The sequence below is a fragment of the Rhinoderma darwinii genome, chromosome 2, assembly GCF_050947455.1.
Source record: "Rhinoderma darwinii isolate aRhiDar2 chromosome 2, aRhiDar2.hap1, whole genome shotgun sequence".
Taxonomy (NCBI): domain Eukaryota; kingdom Metazoa; phylum Chordata; class Amphibia; order Anura; family Rhinodermatidae; genus Rhinoderma; species Rhinoderma darwinii.
In genome coordinates, this window is record NC_134688.1 from 430075879 (window position 1) to 430095811 (window position 19933).

The 19933-nt window shown below is 43.7% G+C and overlaps 1 protein-coding gene across 3 annotated transcripts in view; it reads left to right on the forward strand.

Moving 5' to 3' along the window:
• The window catches only part of SPATA22 (spermatogenesis associated 22), a 57905-nt gene that overhangs the window by 11353 nt on the left and 26619 nt on the right, over positions 1 to 19933 (forward strand). Inside the window, exons 2-6 of one of the 3 annotated variants that reach the window (XM_075854396.1) lie at positions 2512 to 2649; positions 4893 to 4950; positions 8927 to 9126; positions 9206 to 9359; positions 9626 to 10374. The exons of 1 other annotated variant lie outside the window; for it this stretch is intronic. In XM_075854396.1, the coding sequence (XP_075710511.1) occupies positions 2512 to 2649; positions 4893 to 4950; positions 8927 to 9126; positions 9206 to 9359; positions 9626 to 10319 (1244 nt within the window). In that variant the 3' untranslated portion in view covers positions 10320 to 10374. Of the gene's footprint in view, positions 1 to 2511; positions 2650 to 4892; positions 4951 to 8926; positions 9127 to 9205; positions 9360 to 9625; positions 10375 to 19933 lie in introns of those variants that run through there. One more of the 3 variants, XM_075854397.1, reaches the window with a different exon arrangement.

A 19933-nucleotide genomic window follows, 5' to 3' on the forward strand; every position in this document is an offset into this window, starting at 1 on the left:
TGTGTCCAGGCAGCTGATAACAGCCACATGTAGGGTATTGCCATACCCGGGAGAACGCACATTACAGTTTATGGGGTGTAGGTCTCCGGTCAAAATGCTCACTACACCTCTAGATGAATGCCTTAAGGGTGTAGTTTTTAAAACGGGGTCACTTCTTGCGGGTTTCAACTGTACTGGTACCTCAGGGGCTTCTGCATACATGACTTCGCACTAGAAAATCCCCAGTAGGCCAAATGGTGGTCCTTTCCTTCTGAGCCCTCCCATGGGCCCAAACGGCAGTTTATCACAACAAATGGGGGATTGCGGCACTCAGAACAAATTGCGCAACAGAATGGGGTATTTTGTTTCTTGTGAAAATAAGAAATTTTCAGCCAAAACTACATATTATTTGAAAAAAATAATTTTGTTTTCATTCCCAGCCCAATTCAAATAAGTTCTGTGAAAAAACTATGGGGTCAAAATGGTCACAACACCCAGAAATGAATTCCTTGAGGGGTGTAGTTTCCAAAATGGGGTCATTTGTGGTGGGTTTCTATTGCTTTGATACCTCTGGGGCTCTGCAAATGCGACATGGCACCCGAAAACCAATCCAACAAAATCTGGACTCCAACAAACATATAGCGCTCCTTTCCTTCTGAGCCCTCCCATGGGCCCAAACGGCAGTTTATCACCACAAATGGGGTATTGCCGCACTCAGGACAAATTGGGCAACAAAATGGAGTATTTTATTTCTTGTGCAAATAAGAATTTTTGAGCTAAAATGACATATTATTGGAAAAAATATATATTTTTTTAATTCCCAGCCCAATTCAAATAAGTTCTGTGAAGAAACTATGGAGTCTAAATGGTCACATTACCCATAAATGAATTCCTTGAGGGGTGTAGTTTCCAAAATGGGGTCACTTCTGGTGGGTTTCCATTGCTTTGATACCTCTGGGGCTCTGCAAATGCGACATGGCACCCGAAAGCCAATCCAACAAAATCTGGACTCCAACAAACATATAGCGCTCCTTTCCTTCTGAGCCATCCCATGGGCCCAAACGGCAGTTTATTCCCACAAATGGGGTATTGCCGCACTCAGGACAAATTGGGCAACAAAATGGGGTATTTTGTTCCCTGTGAAAATAAGAAATTTTGATCACAAATGACATTTTATTTGAAAAAATGACATTTTTTTCATTTCAGAGCCCAATTCAAATACGTGCTGTGAAAAAACTGTGCGGTCAAAATGGTAACACCAACCCTAAATGAATTCCTTGAGGGGTGTAGTTTCCAAAATGGGGTCACTATTGGGGGATTCCCACTGTTTTGACACCTCAACACCTCTTCAAACCTGGCATGCTGCCTAAAATATATTCTAATAAAAAAGAGGCCTCAGAATGCACTAGGTGCTTCTTTGCTTCTAGGGCTTGTGTTTTAGTCCACGAGCGCAGTAGGGCCACATGTGGGACATTTCTAAAAACTGCAGAATCTGGACAATACATATTTAGTAGTATTTCTCTGGTAAAACCTTCTTTGTTACAGAAAAAAAAATGAATAAAATTGAAATTCAGCAAGAAAAATGAAATTTGCAAATTTCACCTCCACTTTGCTTTAATTCCTGTGAAATGCCTGAAGGGTTAAAAAACTTTCTAACTGCTGTTTTGAATACTTTGAGGGGTCTAGTTTTTAAAATGCGGTGTTTTATCAGGGTTTCTAAGACATAGGCCCCACAAAGCCACTTCAGAACTCAAGAGGTACCTTAAAAAAAAGGCTTTTGAAATTTTCTTAAAAATATGAGAAATTGCTGTTTATGTTCTAAGCCTTGTAACGTCCAAGAAAAATAAAAGAATGTTCAAAAAACGATGCCAATCTAAAGTAGACATATGGGAAATGTGAACTAGTAACTATTTTGGGTGGTATAACCGTCTGTTTTACAAGCAGATGCATTTAAATTCTGAAAAATGCAATTTTTTCAAAATTTTCTCTAAATTTTGCAATTTTTCACCAATAAACACTGAATATATCGACCAAATTTTACTACGAACATGAAGCCCAATGTGTCACGAGAAAACAATCTCAAAATCGCTTGGGTAGGTTTAAGCATTCCAACGTTATTACCACATAAAGTGAAATATGTCAGATTTGAAAAATGGGCTCTGAGCCTTAAGGCCAAAACAAGGCTGCGTCCTTAAGGGGTTAATAAGGAAGAGGGAGACAAGCAGCTTTGAGACACCTCTGGCGAAGGCTTATTTCCTGGCAGAACAGAGGGATTGGGCATGTTGAAATCCAACATAACCAATCTTCTTTGTTCCTACGTCTGACTGGATAGTCCTGCTGCCACCGTAGACATTAGATTGTTGACTGATCCTACCGAAATCAGAAAGATTTGCCAAAATGTACCTAATTTGTATGGGTGGGTAGCATTACAGTTGCAGAACTTTATACAATTAATAAACTACACAAATCCAGAAATTTTCAATAGCCCGCAGGTGGTTGAAATACAAATCCAAACTTTTCTTCCTTCTACAGGTTGTCTACCCGTATCCATCTTCAACCAGAAGAAAAGGAATAGACAGCCACTCACCTCAGTTCCTCAGATCAAAGAATTGACTTCTGATGGGACTCATCTTGTTCATGAAAGTCTTCACCTACCTTCCATGCCTTCAGGTGAATTAGGGTTTTAATGCACTTATTGAAGAGCTGTGAACATGACTCCAATGTTTGAACCATGAATAGAAATTACTTAACTGCTCCGGCCCCAGTCATGTTTCTGCCGATATGGCAGACCATGTCAACTGTGCTCAACCCACAATCACGTTACAGGGGAAGGCGATGGGGTGTGCTAGCTTGATAAGTACCGATATTCACATATTAAGGCAGCTAATGCTAATAATCAATAAAGAAACTTTTAAATCGATTTCTTTCATTATTTTATAAGCTAGCCAGTTTTAAGGCTCTTTTGCTGTAGTGTGGGTGGGATTCAGCGCCGTACCATGTCTCTTTCTATCTCATTTGCTCTCTTGCCAGCTCAAGGATTTATCTACTTCAGAAAGCAGATTTTAATATACCCTATTAGAGAATTCAGAGTTAAAGAGGTTCTGTCACCACAATATAAGTGGCCTATCTTCTACATAATATGATCGGCGCTGTAATTTAGATTACAGCAGTGTTTTTTATTTAGAAAAACAATCAATTTTGACGGAGTTATGACCTATTTTAGATTTATGTTAATGACTTTCTTAATAGACAACTGGGCGTGTTTTTACTTTTTGACCAAGTGGGCTTGTGGAGAGAAGTGTATGACGCTGACCAATCAGCGTCATACACTTCTCTCCATTCATTTACTCAGCACATAGTGATCTTGCTAGATCATGATGTGCAGTCACATACTCACACATTAACTTTACTGAAGTGTCTTGAGAGTGAAAAGACATCACTTCCAGCCAGGACGCAATGTCTGTTCACAATCCTGACACTTCGGTAACGTTTGTGTGGGACTTACAGCACAGCCAGCGTAATCTCGTGAGATCACGCTGTAAGCTGTCATTTACAGCGTGATCTCATGAGATCTCGCTTGCTGTCATTAAGTCCCACACAAACGTTACCGAAGTGTCGAGACTGGGAATAGACATCGTGTCCTGGCTGGAAGCTATGTCTATTCACCGTCAAGACACTTCAGTAAAGTTAATGTGTGAGTATGTGACTGCACATCATGATCTAGCAAGATCACTATGTGCTGAGTAAATGAATGGAGAGAAGGGTATGACGCTGATTGGTCAGCGTCATACACTTCTCTCCACAACGCCCACTTGGTCTAAAAGTAAAAACACGCCCAGTTGTCTATTAAGAAAGTCATTAGCATAAATCTAAAATAGGTCATAACTCCATCAAAATGTATCGTTTTCTAAATAATAAACACTGCTTTACTCTACATTACAGCGCCGATCACATTATGTAGAAGATTGGGCACCTATAATGTGGTGACAGAACCTCTTTAATAGAGAGTGATCCTCTGTTTAGGAGCTTTATCTCTTGGCCAAAGTGGTTACAAAGAGCATCTGCATTAGGCCTCGGTCACATTTGTGTTGCAGGCTCAGTTAGGGGCCACCGTCGCAGATCTGGTTGAGCTTACCGAAGACAATAGCGCAACATGCTGCGTTATTGTCGCCAGTGAAATCACGGACACCCCGACATAACCCATTAAAGTCAACCGTGTCTGTTGTGCAATGGAACCGTTGCTTCCGTTATTCCCTTGTTCTTTGACCGAGCAGAAGAACGGAACACCGACACAGGTGTGAACATAGCCTTACTCAGACAAGCCATTGATTTGGGTGAGAAATGTGCAGTACTTAATTTCCAACTCTGGTGGCACTGCCGGGATATTACTGCCACATCTGCCTGATATTACTGAGACTTACTGGCAGGTTTCCCCTACAGCTGATCATTTGGGGTTTCAGCAGGAAGACTCTTTGTGATCAGCTTATTGTCAAGGGGCATTTCTATCAAGTAAGGATTCTCCAAAGTGAAGAACTCCTTTAAGAAAAGGTCCATTTAAAGCAATGGTAGTTTACTAAGAATGTTGTGTTATATTTTCTGTAACAAATCTCTGAGCAGTGCCAAAAAGATTCAGCCTCCTGTAGAAATCTTCACTCTGGAAAATTAGTAGTCGGAGATCAGTGGCATTTTCTGTGACAGATCAGGAGAACATTTTGACTGTTTTTCTCCTGTAATCCGTAAATCATGGATCTCAACTGCTAAAGGTTTTAACATGGAAAATAATTTTATAAAATTGTTGTAGTCATATCTAAAAAGCTAATACATATTTATACGCATATGTTGAATACTTTTATCTACATATTCAGATATATGAAATGCTTTAGCCATTGTTTCTTGGTTATAATCTCATTCAGACTCCATTTGGGAAAGCAGAAACCCTCAGCTGCAAGATGCTGGTAAATTGGAAATTAGGTAAGAATTTAATCAGATTCCGACTTTATGTGTAATCTGTATTTATTACATTTTTACATGAAGTCTACACAACAACCTTAAAGAGAACCTTTCACCTGCCCATACATGTGCAGCTGAGTGCAGCATGTAATGGGGAGGGCTGCACAAACCCTGGAACACTTTAAATATTTTTCCTATCCTCCTGTGTTATTTAGAAATCGGTGGCGTTATATGTGGCCCCCCCCAATATTTAAATAACACCCTGAACTATCGATGGGGCGTGTAACATCATTGTGACACTGTCCAATCGGCTACATACAGTATCACAGCAAGAGCTGGAGAGAGGAGAGCGTGTGCACATGGAGCTCAGAGCTGTGCGAGCATGCACGCTCTCACTGTTCAGCTCTCGGCAGAAAAGCTGAACAAGACTGTGTGATCTCTCATGAGAGATTACACAGTGTTGTCTGCCGAGAGCTGAAGAGTGAGAGTGCGCCCGCACGCATGTGCGCACAACTCCGCTGCCGAAGATACTCCCGCCGCTATTTAACAAAAGAAGAAGAATTCACATTCTTCTCTTCTGTTCCGTGTTGGTGGCGGAGCTGCGCGCGTGCGCACACACGCTCTTGCTCTCCTCTCTCCAGCTCTTGCTGTGGCACTGTCCGTAGCTGATTGGACAGTGTCACAGCGATGTTACATGCCCCCTTGCCAATTACAGGCCCCATTGACAGTTTAGGGGGTTATTTAAAGAGGCTCTGTCACCAGATTTTGCAACCCCTATCTGCTATTGCAGCAAATAGGCGCTGCAATGTAGATTACAGTAACGTTTTTATTTTTAAAAAACGAGCATTTTTGGCCAAGTTATGACCGTTTTTGTAGTTATGCAAATGAGGCTTTCAAAAGTCCAAGTGGGTGTGTTGAAAAGTAAAAGTCCAAGTGGGCGTGTATTATGTGCGTACATCGGGGCGTTTTTAATACTTTTACTAGCTGGGCGCTCTGATGAAAAGTATCATCCACTTCTCTTCAGAACGCCCAGCTTCTGGCAGTGCAGACACAGCGTGTTCTCGAGAGATCACGCTGTGACGTCACTCACAGGTCCTGCATCGTGTCAGACGAGCGAGGACACCGGCACCAGAGGCTACAGTTGATTCTGCAGCAGCATCAGCATTTGCAGGTAAGTAGCTACATCGACTTACCTGCTAACGCCGATGCTGCTGCAGAATCAACTGTAGCCTCTGGTGCCGGTGTCCTCGCTCGTCTGACACGATGCAGGACCTGTGAGTGACGTCACAGCGTGATCTCTCGAGAACACGCTGTTTCTGCACTGCCAGAAGCTGGGCGTTCTGAAGAGAAGTGGGTGATACTTCTCATCAGAACGCCCAGCTAGTAAAAGTATTAAAAACGCCCCGATGTACGCACATAATACACGCCCACTTGGACTTTTACTTTTAAACACACCCACTTGGACTTTTGAAAGCCTCATTTGCATAACTACAAAAATGGTCATAACTTGGCCAAAAATGCTCGTTTTTTAAAAATAAAAACGTTACTGTAATCTACATTGCAGCGCCTATCTGCTGCAATAGCAGATAGGGGTTGCAAAATCTGGTGACAGAGCCTCTTTAAATATCGGGTGCCAAATATAACGGCACCGATATCTAAATAACGGAGAAAAATAAGGAAAAAAATTATAGTGAGACATGGTTCGTACAGCCCTGCCTCTTATATGCTGCACTCAGCTGCACATGTATGGGCAGGTGCAAGGTTCTCTTTAAGTGATGTGTAAGTCCGGCCATACATTTTAGTTTGCTGTCGGCCAAACACTTGTTCGCCAATAGCTATTTCTCTCGACTTCCTTATACAAATGCAAGTTCGGCTTGGCCGAGCATGCATTGTTCTCAGGGAGAAAGCCACTGCCAGACTCGTCTGGCAGTGGCTTATCTAATAATCAACAAAAGGATCAGGCATGTTGAAATTCAATATTCCGACCCTTCGCTCCCCAACATCTCCCAGCGGGGGAGAGTCGGGACTAGGGATGCACGATGCATTGAAACTTCGATACTGTTTCGATACTCTGCATCCCCAAACGGTTCGATACCGTTATTTCATGTATTTCGATACTTAGCTGTGCGGCCGCACAGCTCAGTATAGTAACACATGAATTTATGAGAGCGGGGCTGCGGCTGTGTAATACAGTCATTGCCGCGCTCCTGAGTCCTGATAACAAGTGCGTGGGGTCAGGATGATGCGATGCTGCACTAATGACACAACAGAACATGGCGGGCGCACCACAAAACACCCCCATGTTCTGTCCTCCGTGCCTGAACCGCCGCTCATTAGTGCAGCGCTGGCCGCATCTCCTCATGCTGACCACGCACGCACTTCCTGTCAGGAGCGGGGCAATGCTTGTATTACACAGCCGCAGCCCCGCTGGTGGAGATCAGAGAAACCTCTCATCTCCGCCGCTATTCCCCTGAATTCTGCGATCAAAGCTGACTGCAGCATTCAGGGGGAAATGCGAAGGGGGGATGCCCCTTGGATCGCGTCACAGGGAATTCCTGTGACGCGATTGAGGGACATACCATATATGGGCAGACAGCCCAGTGTCCATTGAAGGACCCCAGGGCTGTCCTAGCATATTTCCTGTGGTTAGGGCATACTTAGGTATTTCCTAACAACTGCCTGTGTACTATGCGTATATAGATATATACCAGTACATTAAAGTTTAAAAAAATGAAATAAAAACATAAAGTAATGTTAAATAAAAAAAAAATACACATACACGTTTTTTACAATAAACATTAAGACAAGTCTCAATACATAAAATATACACACATTCGGTATTGGCGCGGCCGTAATAACCTGCACAACAATTTTTTTAAAATCATTTATGATGTGTACGCTGTAAAAAAATTAAATAAAAACTGCTTAATATCACTTATTAATGTAATCCACAACGTGTGATGAATTTAACCTCCATGTGCCTCACATTAATAGTAATTAACCACATCATGTACCCTACACATTAACCCATTATGACTGAGAAACATGATGGGGTTAATTACTATTAATGTGAGGCACGTGGAGGTTAAATTCATCATCACACCACGCGCCTCACATCAGAAAACGGAAGAACTTTTTTTTATTTTTATTACTGTTGGCAAAGTATCGAATTGGTATCGAAATTGCAATACTACACGAAGTATCGGTATCGAAGTCCAAATTCTGGTATCGTGACATCCCTAGTCAGGACACAGCTGTACACATTAGATGGTCAACCAGTCCTGCCAAAGTCGGTGGGTTCAGCTGACATATCTAATGTATATGGCCACCTTAGGGCTAGACTCTCACAACCCCAAGTAATGGATGTTTTTTATATTAAATGTGCATCAATCGTCCCTTCAACTGGTCTGTGTGGACCGGGCATTGCTTGTTCCTAGACATGGATAAAATGTATCTAACCCTGCTTTAGAGTTCACCACCAATGTAAAAGGGAACCCACATCTGTAACATAGTCCCTACTGCACTTTGTTGTGATGTAAGTCTTGTAAGTCAAAATATACCGTTTAGGACCATCATGTTCTATGGTAGTCCCCTGTTGTAATAATCCCAGCAACCAAATTTTACTAAATCTTACCAAAAAAGGTTTCTCCACTCAGGCGTCATGCACACGACAGTGGTTTTGCGGCTGCATTTTCGTGGCTGTATTACGGTCCTATTCATTTCAATGGCCCCATTCACACGACCGTGATTTTTACAGATCCGTGCTGGGGCCGCAAATTGGTACCGCAAAAACTCAGGACATGTCATTATAAGATCCGCAATTGCGGCCCGCACTCTACAATGGAAGTCTATGGGACGGTGGAAATTGCTGATTACCAACGGCTTGTCGTCTGTGTGTAGCCATACTTGCGGACAGTTACCTAGCGACACTAGGGAGTTTTCCAGAAGTCCAGACACTTCTCTGAACAAACAACTTTTTTACCTCATTACACTTCAGGCTTCAGACAAGGATGTATCTCTCTGCAGTGCAGATTGAGAAACTTATCACCATGGTGCATGACCGCCCATGCATTTGGGATAAAAGGCAGGATGTTTACCAGAATCGCAATCGGAAAGACCGTGCATGGGGAGAAATAGTAGAGGAGCTCCATGCAGGGGATTGGAAGCAGGCGACATGGTCACAGCGAAAAAGTCTCTGTAAGTATCAAGCATTACCTATGAGCCAAATTTTGCATGTATGTTGTTTGTTAATGAAATAATGATTTTTATTTTATAGTGGACTACATTAAAACCCGGTGGAATTCATGCCGGGACCAGTTCCGTCGGGAGCTCAAAGACAAGGGAAAGTGTGGGGATGGTCGTAAGGCCAAACGGCCATATCTATATTCCCAGCAGCTGCAGTTTTTGACTGTTGTAATGGAGGTTGGCCCGTAAGTACACATTTCATATAATTGTTTAGTGATCTATGCTAGGTACCAGGGGTTCATCTGATACCTAGCACACTTCCATGCGTCTACTTCTGCAATGTATATTGTATGTAGTTAGGGTCCATGATGATGTATGGATGGATGTATGCTAGGTACCAGGGGATCGTCTGTTACCTAGCACACTTCCCTCCATCTGCTTTTGCACTGTGCATTGTATGTATAATGTATACACTTTGGAATTGACTTGATTTAATTATTTTATTACATAGAACAAGGGAGAATCTTGTGCACTCAGAGGTGGGCTCTGATGAGACAAAGTTTGTAGCTGTGCCTTTGGAGCCCCAAATGCTGACAACCACTGACTCCACACCGACCAGCATGCCAGAGTCCGCATCAGACACCTCTTCTTCTGTCAGTACTACAGCAGTGTTGAACACACCACCCTCCAGATCACCTGGGCGTATCAGGGTGTGTAATGTGGCACCCACATATGCCATTCCGAATACTCTCACCCAGATAGACCAACAGGTGTTGGAACATCTACGTAGCTGGATCCCTGACAGCCAGGAGGACATCTTCTGCCGCAGCCTGGCTCATTTTCTGAAGAGGGTCACACCGGAGAGGCAGATTAGATGCCAGAGTACACTCCTGGGGGTGGTTGAGATGTTCTCCTCGCCAGGTAATCCGCATCGGCTGGTGCAGGCTGTTGAATATTTTAGAGGCGTTTGTGAGGGAGCACAAGCGCCAACCCTACCACCAACTAGGCCCAGCCAGCAGAGGCCATACCTACAGGACAGTTCACAGCCCATGTTTTTTCAGGACCGAGTCATGTACTCACAGCATGCGCCATATGCACGGTTTTCTCCGTGTCACCCCCCTCAACATGGACATAGTTTGGCACATACTAATACCAGCACTACATCACCTGCTATCTCTAGTAGCCATGAATTTTATGATTTATAATCATGTTAAATAATCATGTTATATAATAATTGTTGTTTTGTACAGTTTTTAAGTACACGTTTGCTACATAAAGTTATTTTTGAAAATCATTTTTGTACATTTCTTTAATCAATTTGATGGTGTGTATGTATATCTTCTTTTGGGTATGTGATTGTAATGTAATCTCATTTGTGTAGGGGTTGCCAAGGCATGGTTAATTTTTTAAATACTATCCACATTATAGGTCATCAGGATATGATAGCTGTAGTCAGTGACCCAGAACACCAGACGTTCATATACTGACAAAATGTCAAGTGGATAGGTTATCAGTAGTCAAAACGCCATGTGTGGTTCATATTACATAGGGGAATGAACAGGCCATGAGTAAGGACGCGGAATACGTCTGAAACGTGTAGGCTCACTGTTTTGCAACCAACCCCATTTGAAGCTGAAATTTTTTAAAAGAAATTCAATAAAGTTGGAAGTCTTCGTCTTTTCCTTTTTGCGTCTACCAATTTGTGTGCCGCCATAAGGATCCGTGCGCATCCAAAATTGATTCCACAGGACTGGTGAGCTGGAGGATCCCACCTCCCACATTTTCCCTAACCTATCCACAGTATAGGTCATCAGGATATGATAGCTGTAGGTCAGTGACCCAGAACACCAAACGTTCACATACTCACAAAATGTCAAGTGGTTAGGTTATAAGTAGTCAAAACGCCATGTGTGGTTCATATTACATAGGGGAATACGCACACACAGGTAAAATAATACACGTTTTAACAAATTTTATTTATGATAATTCTTTTGTTAAATTATTTTTTTCACATTGTTCTTTACTTTCACAATGGATAATGAGGTATTCGTTACAATTTCTGCATACAATACTATTAAAATTTTTACAAATAAATGAGATGTGGAAATTTATCAAAAAAGTATTGTATGCAGAAAGACTTTAAGCATACAACCGACGTCAAGGGTCCTCATTCTCTTGTGAGTCCCTAACCTAACTATAAACAAAACAAACAAAACTAGAAAAATATAAACTCAATAGTCCTGAACCAATAGTTCTACCGAATTTCATCCATCTGCCATGGAACCGCTCAATCAGGTGACAGAAAATAGTCAGCATAGATTTCCTGGATTGTCAGTTCTGACGCTACAGATTTTCCATACTGGCTCAATTCCAGAGGAATAGTTGATGTAGGCATGTTTTGCTGCAGCTCTCCGTCCAAAACAGAATCGTGAATCCAGCAAAAGTTGTGGAGGATGACATTGGCTTGGATAACCAGTGTCACATGATCTGGACTCCTCTGCATAGAGGACTGCAACACCCGCCACTTGCTGCTCAGAATTCCAAAGGAGCATTCCACATACCGCCTCCCATGCATAAGGCGATAGTTAGAAATGCGCCTCCGGTCATCCAAGCCATGTCTGGGGAATGGATGCATCACATGGGGGGATAGTCCAAAGCCTTCATCAGCCACGATGACAAATGGTCCTGTAGGCTCAGAAAGATCCCAGCAAATTTCTTGGTTCAGGAAGGGTGAGCTGGTTGGATTGAAGCCATTGATCCATTCTGGAAGCCCTAAAGATGCATTACCAGAGCTCCCATAGGCCCCTATATCTACAATTACAAACTGGTAGTCGCTGTCAGCCAAGACCAACAGCACTACCGAGAAATACTGCTTGTAATTGAAGTATAGGGACCCTGAGTGAGGTGGCTTCTTCACACGAATGTGTTTCCCATCCAGTATATCAGTTGATATACTTAATTGGATGAATGTAGATATGGTGCAAGCTAAATTAAATAAAATAAACGTACACAAGGCCCCGGGACCAGATGGGCTACACCCTAGAGTTCTTAAGGAGCTTAGTTCAGTTATTTCTGTCCCCCTCTTCATAATATTTAGAGATTCTCTAGTGACTGGTATAGTGCCAAGGGACTGGCGCAGGGCAAATGTGGTGCCTATTTTCAAAAAGGGATCTAGGTCTTCGCCGGGTAATTATAGACCAGTAAGCTTAACATCAATTGTGGGGAAAATGTTTGAGGGGCTATTGAGGGACTATATACAGAATTATGTGACAATAAATAGTATTATAAGTGACAGCCAGCACGGTTTTACTAAGGACAGAAGTTGTCAAACCAACCTGATTTGTTTTTATGAAGAGGTAAGCAGAAGCCTAGACAGAGGGGCCGCTGTGGATATAGTGTTTTTGGACTTTGCAAAGGCATTTGACACTGTCCCTCATAGACGTCTAATGGGTAAATTAAGGACTATAGGTTTAGAAAGTATAGTTTGTAATTGGATTGAGAATTGGCTCAAGGACCGTATCCAGAGAGTTGTGATCAATGATTCCTACTGTGAATGGTCCCCGGTTATAAGTGGTGTACCCCAGGGTTCAGTGCTGGGAACACTATTATTCAACTTATTTATTAATGATATAGAGGATGGGATTAATAGCACTATTTCTATTTTTGCAGATGACACCAAGCTATGTAATATAGTTCAGACTATGGAAGATGTTTGTGAATTGCAAGCGGATTTAAACAAACTAAGTGTTTGGGCGTCCACTTGGAAAATTAAGTTTAATGTAGATAAATTTAAAGTTATGCACCTGGGTACCAACAATCTGCATGCATCATATGTCCTAGGGGGAGCTACACTGGCGGATTCACTTGTTGAGAAGGATCTGGGTGTACTTGTAAATCATAAACTAAATAACAGCATGCAATGTCAATCAGCTGCTTCAAAAGCCAGCAAAATATTGTCGTGTATCAAAAGAGGCATGGACTCGCGGGACAGGGATGTAATATTACCACTTTACAAAGCATTAGTGAGGCCTCATCTGGAATATGCAAAAATACAAAGAAGAGCAACAAAGCTAATAAGGGGCATGGAGAATCTAAGTTATGAGGAAAAATTAAAAGAACTAAACCTATTTAGCCTTGAGAAAAGACGACTAAGGGGGACATGATTAACTTATATAAATATATGAATGGCACATACAAAAAATATGGTGAAATCCTGTTCCATGTAAAACCCCCTCAAAAAACAAGGGGGCACTCCCTCCGTCTGGAAAAATAAAAGTTCAATCTGCAGAGGCGACAAGCTTTCTTTACTGTGAGAACTGTGAATCTATGGAATAGTCACCACAGGAGCCGTCACAGCAGGGACAGTAGATGCTTCAAAAAAGGCTTAGATAATTTCCTAGAACAAAAAAATATTAGCTCCTATGTGTAGAATTTTTTTACTTCCCCTTTCCCATCCCTTGGTTGAACTTGATGGACATGTGTCTTTTTTCAATCCGAAGCCAGTCTTTTACCTTGGGCTGTGGCATCACCGCCGCTCTGAGTCTCTGCCAGATGATCCGTGAAATAGTGAAGGGACACAGCAGAAACTCGAAATGCAGGGATGCAAACAAGTTCCCGGTTGCCAGGAATCTGTGAAAAATAAACATTTTTTTTGGGAAGCAGTACCTGGGGACAAGTATTCTTATACTATCTGTGCTAGGGAGACATCCGGAAGTGGGCAAAGGGGACAACAAGACTACTATCTGTTCCAGGAGAGAAATTACCATTCCTAGTTTGTTCGAAGACAATGGGGTGAACCCAATACCTCCACCTCCTTCTCTTCGGTTCTTTGTCCAGCATTGGTGCCTACTGTCCAAATCGCTGAGAGAGGACCTAGTGAAGGAGAACATCATCCACAGGAAAGCTGGACATCTTTTGCAGTCAAGAAATTGCCAGAAACCACAGCTAGATCAGTAGACGAATCAGACAGAACTCTCAACAAGGCAAAAAAGCAACTAAAATGGCGCCGGAGTGATCATCTGACCCTATCAAAGGGTTGGGGCTACTAGCATGTGACCACCTCAGGGGGTTGGGTCAACTAGATTCATCATTTTCAGCCTTCCGCAAATATTGCGGATACGTGATTACTGATGACACTAGGGATGGACTGTGGAAGGTTTTCCACAGGCACATACTCCGCAAATACTTATTATGGATCTGTGCTTTTGCGGCCTTCAAAACCACTATGGTTGTGTGCAGGAGGTCTAAGAAGTCTATCTTAAAGAGGACCTGTCATGTCCCGAAATAAGTTAAGTTGCCACCAAACCTGGTGGGACAGTGACAGAATGACTCAGGTTCACGTTTGTTATGAGGCCACAGTGACCTTACTATGTTGCCAACTGATTTCTGAAACAGTAGGCAAATACGCGGTCTATACAAGCAGAGGTCAGGGCAGGCGGCAGACGATCACTCATGGTAAGATGAGCCAGAGGTCAAGGCGGGCAATATACAGTTGCAATGGGAGACAGGCAGAAAGTCGGGGCTAGCGGGGTAAAGTACGTGGTCAAAATACAGGTAGAGTTGTCAACAGTAAATCCAAAGGTAATCTAGCAAGAAACTATCTATACAGCAAAGAACCTAATTGTTCAGCCCCAGAGCATAAGGGGAGGGTATCTTAAGTACCCTGAGAAAGCTGGGTGGTTTGGCGCATGCTCAGCTATCAAGTACACCCTCTAAGATCAGGCTTTATGATTGTAAATTAGTATACAAAAAGTAGCATACAATGTGGGAATGAATCAAAACTGGTGTAAGTGGAGTAGTTGCCTATGGCAATCAGTTTCTGCTTTCATTTTACAAAGGGCCTCTGAAAAATTAGGTGGAATCTGATTTGTTGCTATGGGCAACTACTCCACTTTTCCTTTGCACCATTTTTGATATTGCTCCAAAATGTGTTTAACCCTGTATTGAACTGAGTGTGCTGTATAGTCATTTGATTCTATCATTTTCCCAACCACTAAATATTTTGGGGGGGGGACAAAAAGGAGGGATTAACTTTTCAGTTTTCAACTATTAGTGTATGTTCACACTGGGCAAATACGCTGCGGGAAAAGTCCAAATGGTGTGCGGATATTCGGCAGGATTAAAAAAAAGGCTATTAGAAATAAAAGACCTCACCTCTCCTGGCGCTCTTATGACGTTTCTTCTGGCCAGAGCGTGCATAGGTTGCCTCCTGTGATGACGTTTCAGGCTTGTAGCAGTCATGTATGAAAAAACTTCATCAAAAGAGACAGCCGATGTAACACCGGATGTAATAGCTGGGACCCGTTGCCATGAAAGCGCCATCATAGGTGAGTATATATTTTTTTGTTTTGTTTTTTAAGAATCTTCAGAAATTGGATGTGAATAAGCAGCGTAATTACAGTAAATTCTGCAACATTTGCTGTGGAATTTTACTTCCTTATATTATAATGGGGAATATCCGCAACAAATCTGCAGAGAATCCAAAACATAAAGTGACATGCTGCGAATTTAAAATCTGCACCGCAGTTACATAGTTACATAGTTTGTACGGTTGAAAAAATACACATGTCCATCAAGTTCAACCAAGGGATCGGAAAGGGGAAGTAAAAAATTTCTACACATAGGAGCTAATATTTTTTTGTTCTAGGAAATTATCTATGCCTTTTTTAAAGCCATCTACTGTTCCTGCTGTGACAGCTCCTGCGGTGACTATTCCATAGATTCACAGTTCTCACAGTAAGGAAGGCTTGTCGCCTCTGCATGTTGAACCTTTATTTTTTCCAGACGGAGGGAGTGCCTCCTTGTTTTTTGAGGGGGTTTTACATAGAACAGGATTTCACCATATTTTTTGTATGTGCCATTCATATATTTATATAAGTTAATCATGTCCTCCCTTAGTCGTCTTTTTTCAAGGCTAAATAGGTTTAATTCTTTTAATCTTTCCTCATAACTTAGATGCTCCATGCCCCTTATTAGCTTCGTTGCTCTTCTTTGTATTTTTTAAAACTCGAGGTCATCCTATCTATGAACTGGAGCCCAGAACTGAACTGCATATTCTAGATGAGGCCTCACTAATGCTTTGTAAAGTGGCAATATTACATCCCTGTCCTACGAGTCCATGCCTCTTTTGATACACGACAATATCCTGCTGGCCTTTGAAGCAGCTGATTGACACTGCATTCTGTTATTTAGTTTATGATTTACAAGTACACCCAGATCCTTCTCAACAAGTGACTCCCCCAGTGTAGCTCCCCCTAGGACATATGATGCCTGCAGGTTGTTCGTACCCAGGTGCATAACTTTACATTTATATACATTAAACTTCATTTGCCAAGTGGACGCCCAAACATTCAGTTTGTTTAACCCGTTAGTGACCGGCCCGTAGTCTTTTTACGTCGGTCACCAACGGGCTTTATTCCGATGGCATAGACTTTTTACGTCGCGGCATCGGAATAAAATAGCGCTGCCGGGGGGAGGTTTAGCTCCCTGCTCTCAGCTGCCGGAGGTAGCTGAGGGCTTGGAGCAGTGACTGGGGACCGCTGTTTGCGGTCCCCATACCGGCGATCGCCGGTATTCAACGAATACCGGCGACCGCCGTTACAATGAATGTGCCGATGCAAATGAGGTTTTTATCTCCTCTCACCATGTATGATTGGTGGGAGGAGATAAAAAAACTGCTTGTTAGGCCCCCTGCTGCCACCGATCGTGTCCCCCGTCGTCGTCCCCGTTCCCCCCCCATCCCTAACTGCCGGGAAAAAAAGAAAAATGGCGCACGCATGCGCTGTCAGTGTAAGGCAGCTATTCTGCCTGTACATAGAAACTGATCAGGGACCCTGATAATTGGTCCCTGATCAGATGGTCACTGTGATATACCTATCACAGTGACCATAGTCCCATATTTACACAATACAGCACAGGATTTGTGCTCTTTCCTTCCCTCCTCTCACTGTAGTTGATCTGTGAGAGGAGAGAGAGAAATACTATACAAATCTTGTGCTGTATTATACTGTAAAATACACCACATACTTGCCAGTGTTCCGATATTATCCGTATATTGTCCGTAATTACCCCAGATTACCCGTAATCACGCCAGATTACCCATAATTACTTGTTATCTCCGTAATTCTTTTTTTTTACGCTGAATTAGTTTTAGTTGCTGTAATTAACTGCGGTTTACCGTATTTTTTTTATTTTTTTCAGTTAGTGTTGTGTCTATATTGTATATAAAAAAAATACAAAAAAATTTAAAAATACAAAAAAAATAAAAAAATGTACTTGTTAGTTTAGTGTTATAAAATAATGAACCGCAGAAGCCGCAGAATGTTCTCTGCAGAGCAGGCATACGCCATGCTATGCTCTAGCGGTTCCGGCAGTGATACGGACACTGCGTCAGAAGCAGAACTTGGCTCAGAAAGCGACACAAGTTCTGCTTCTGCCACTGGACCCCCCAGCCCTATGGTGGTGGACACAGCTGTCACCGGTGAAGGGTCAGGAGCAGGGCCTAGTACTCCAGTCCCTCCCGCAATGTGGGATCCTGCAGTTTCTTTCTCACCCCAAATTCCGCCATTTACAGTGACTCCAGTCATCAACTCTGATGTCACAAATTTTACCCCCTATAATTTTTTTAATTTGTTTATAGGCGATCAGGTCCTGGAACTAATTGTCCAGCAGACGAATTTATACGCAAGGCAATTTGTCACCCAAAATCCCAGGTCTTACTATTCCAGAGGATGGATCCCCACAACCGTCTGTGAAATGAAATTTTTTTGGGGAATTACACTAAATATGGGGATAGTAAAAAAAACTTCTATCCGCTCCTACTGGGCTACCAGCGCTATCCATAGCACCCCTGTATTTGCTGCTGTCATGGCCCGAACGCGCTATGAGACTCTAATGCGCTTCATGCACTTCTCGGACAACTCCCAAATGCCCCCAAGAAGTGACCCAGGCCATGATCGCCTCAACAAGTTGAGACCCCTCATCTCCCTCCTATCTGAGTCTTTTCTAAATTTGTAAACCCAAGGACAAAAAATAGCGGTAGACGAGTCCCTTATGTCCTTCAAGGGCCGTCTATCGTTTCGCCAATACATCCCCTCCAAAAGAGCCCGATACGGAGTGAAACTCTATAAGGTGTGCGAGAGCACAACGGGCTACACCTGTGCCTTTTATATATATGAGGGCAGGGACCGCCACCTTAATCCCCCAGGATGCCAAGAGGATATTGGCATTAGTGGGAAAATTGTCTGGGAACTCATGGTGCCATTCCTACAGAAAGGAGCCATGTGTACACCGACAATTACTACACCAGTGTCTCCCTGTATAAGTCCCTCCATGCTGCGAATACAGGGGCCTGTGGGACGGTGCGCAAAAATAGAGTCGGCTTCCCTCAACAACTGGTGTCCAGGCGACTAGTAAGGGGTGCGTCACTCTCATTCACCAGTGACCAGTTGCTCGCGGTCAAATGGAGTGACAAAAAGGATGTGTACATGCTCTCCACCGTGCATGAGGACCCCACAGTGGCAGTGAGAGAGAGGGGCGCTACCTCTGATAAGAGGAAACCGGTCTGCGTGGTGGACTATAACAAGTTCATGGGGGGAGTCGATCTATCTGACCAGGTCCTACAACCGTACCTGGTCAAGCGCAAAACTAGGGCCTGGTATAAAAAGGTAGCAATCTACCTCATCCAGATGGCTACTTACAACAGCTATGTGCTCTACAAGACCCAGGGAACGCTCAGTTTCCTCCAGTATCAGGAGAAAATTATAGAGCACCTCCTGTTTGACTCCCCCGCACCTGGAGAATCCTTTGAGTCAGAGAATCAAAAGGCTCACTGAGCGCCACTTCCTTCACCCCGTCCCTGCCACTGAGAATAAGGAATACCCCCAAAAGAGATGCCGGGTGTGCAGTAAACACGGAAGGAGGAGGGATACACGGTTTTACTGCCCCATGTGCCCTTCAAATCCAGGCCTGTGCAACTTCCCCTGTTTTGAGACCTACCACACCGTTTCTAATTATTAATTTTATCTATAATTTAGGACAGGGGTCTCAAGCACGCGGCCCGCGGGCCGCATGCGGCCCCTGGGGCTGTCATCTGCGGCCCGCGGGCCGCATGCGGCCCCTGGGGCTGTCATCTGCGGCCCGCGGGACACAGAGCCGCTAGTATCGGCTCTGCTCCGAGACTCTGGAATTCCCTGACATCGCTGTCCACATATGAACAGCGATGTCTGGGGCTTCCCCAGAGCCGGGGTCCCGGGCAGAGCGCTAGTACAGGCTCTGCTCCGGGACTCTGTGGAATTCCCTGACATCACTGTCCACATATGATCAGCGATGTCTGGGGCTTCCCCAGAGCCGGAGTCCCGGGCAGAGCGCTAGTACAGGTTCTGCTCCGGGACTCTGTGGAATTCCCTGACATCGCTGCCCATATGTGGACAGTGTGTCAGGGTCTTCCCCAGAGCGGAGTCCCGGGCAGAGCGCTATTATCCGCTCTGCTCCGGGACTCTGGGGAAGCCTCTGACATCGCTGTCCATACATCGACAATGATGTCAGGGGCTTCCCCAGAGCAGGAGTCCCAGTGATGTCAGGAGCACAGCTGGAGTCCCAGGAAGAGCCTACTAGCGCTCTGCCTGGGACTCCAGCTCTGGGGTTGCCCCGGACATCTCTGTCCATATATGGACAGTGATGTCAGGAGCAAAGCTGGAATCCCAGGCAGAGTGCCAGAAGCGGCTCTGCTCCGGGACTCCAGCTCTGGGCAAGCCCCTGACATCACTGTGGCAGCCTGTACAGAGGGCACTGTGGCAGCCTGTACAGAGGGCACTGTGGC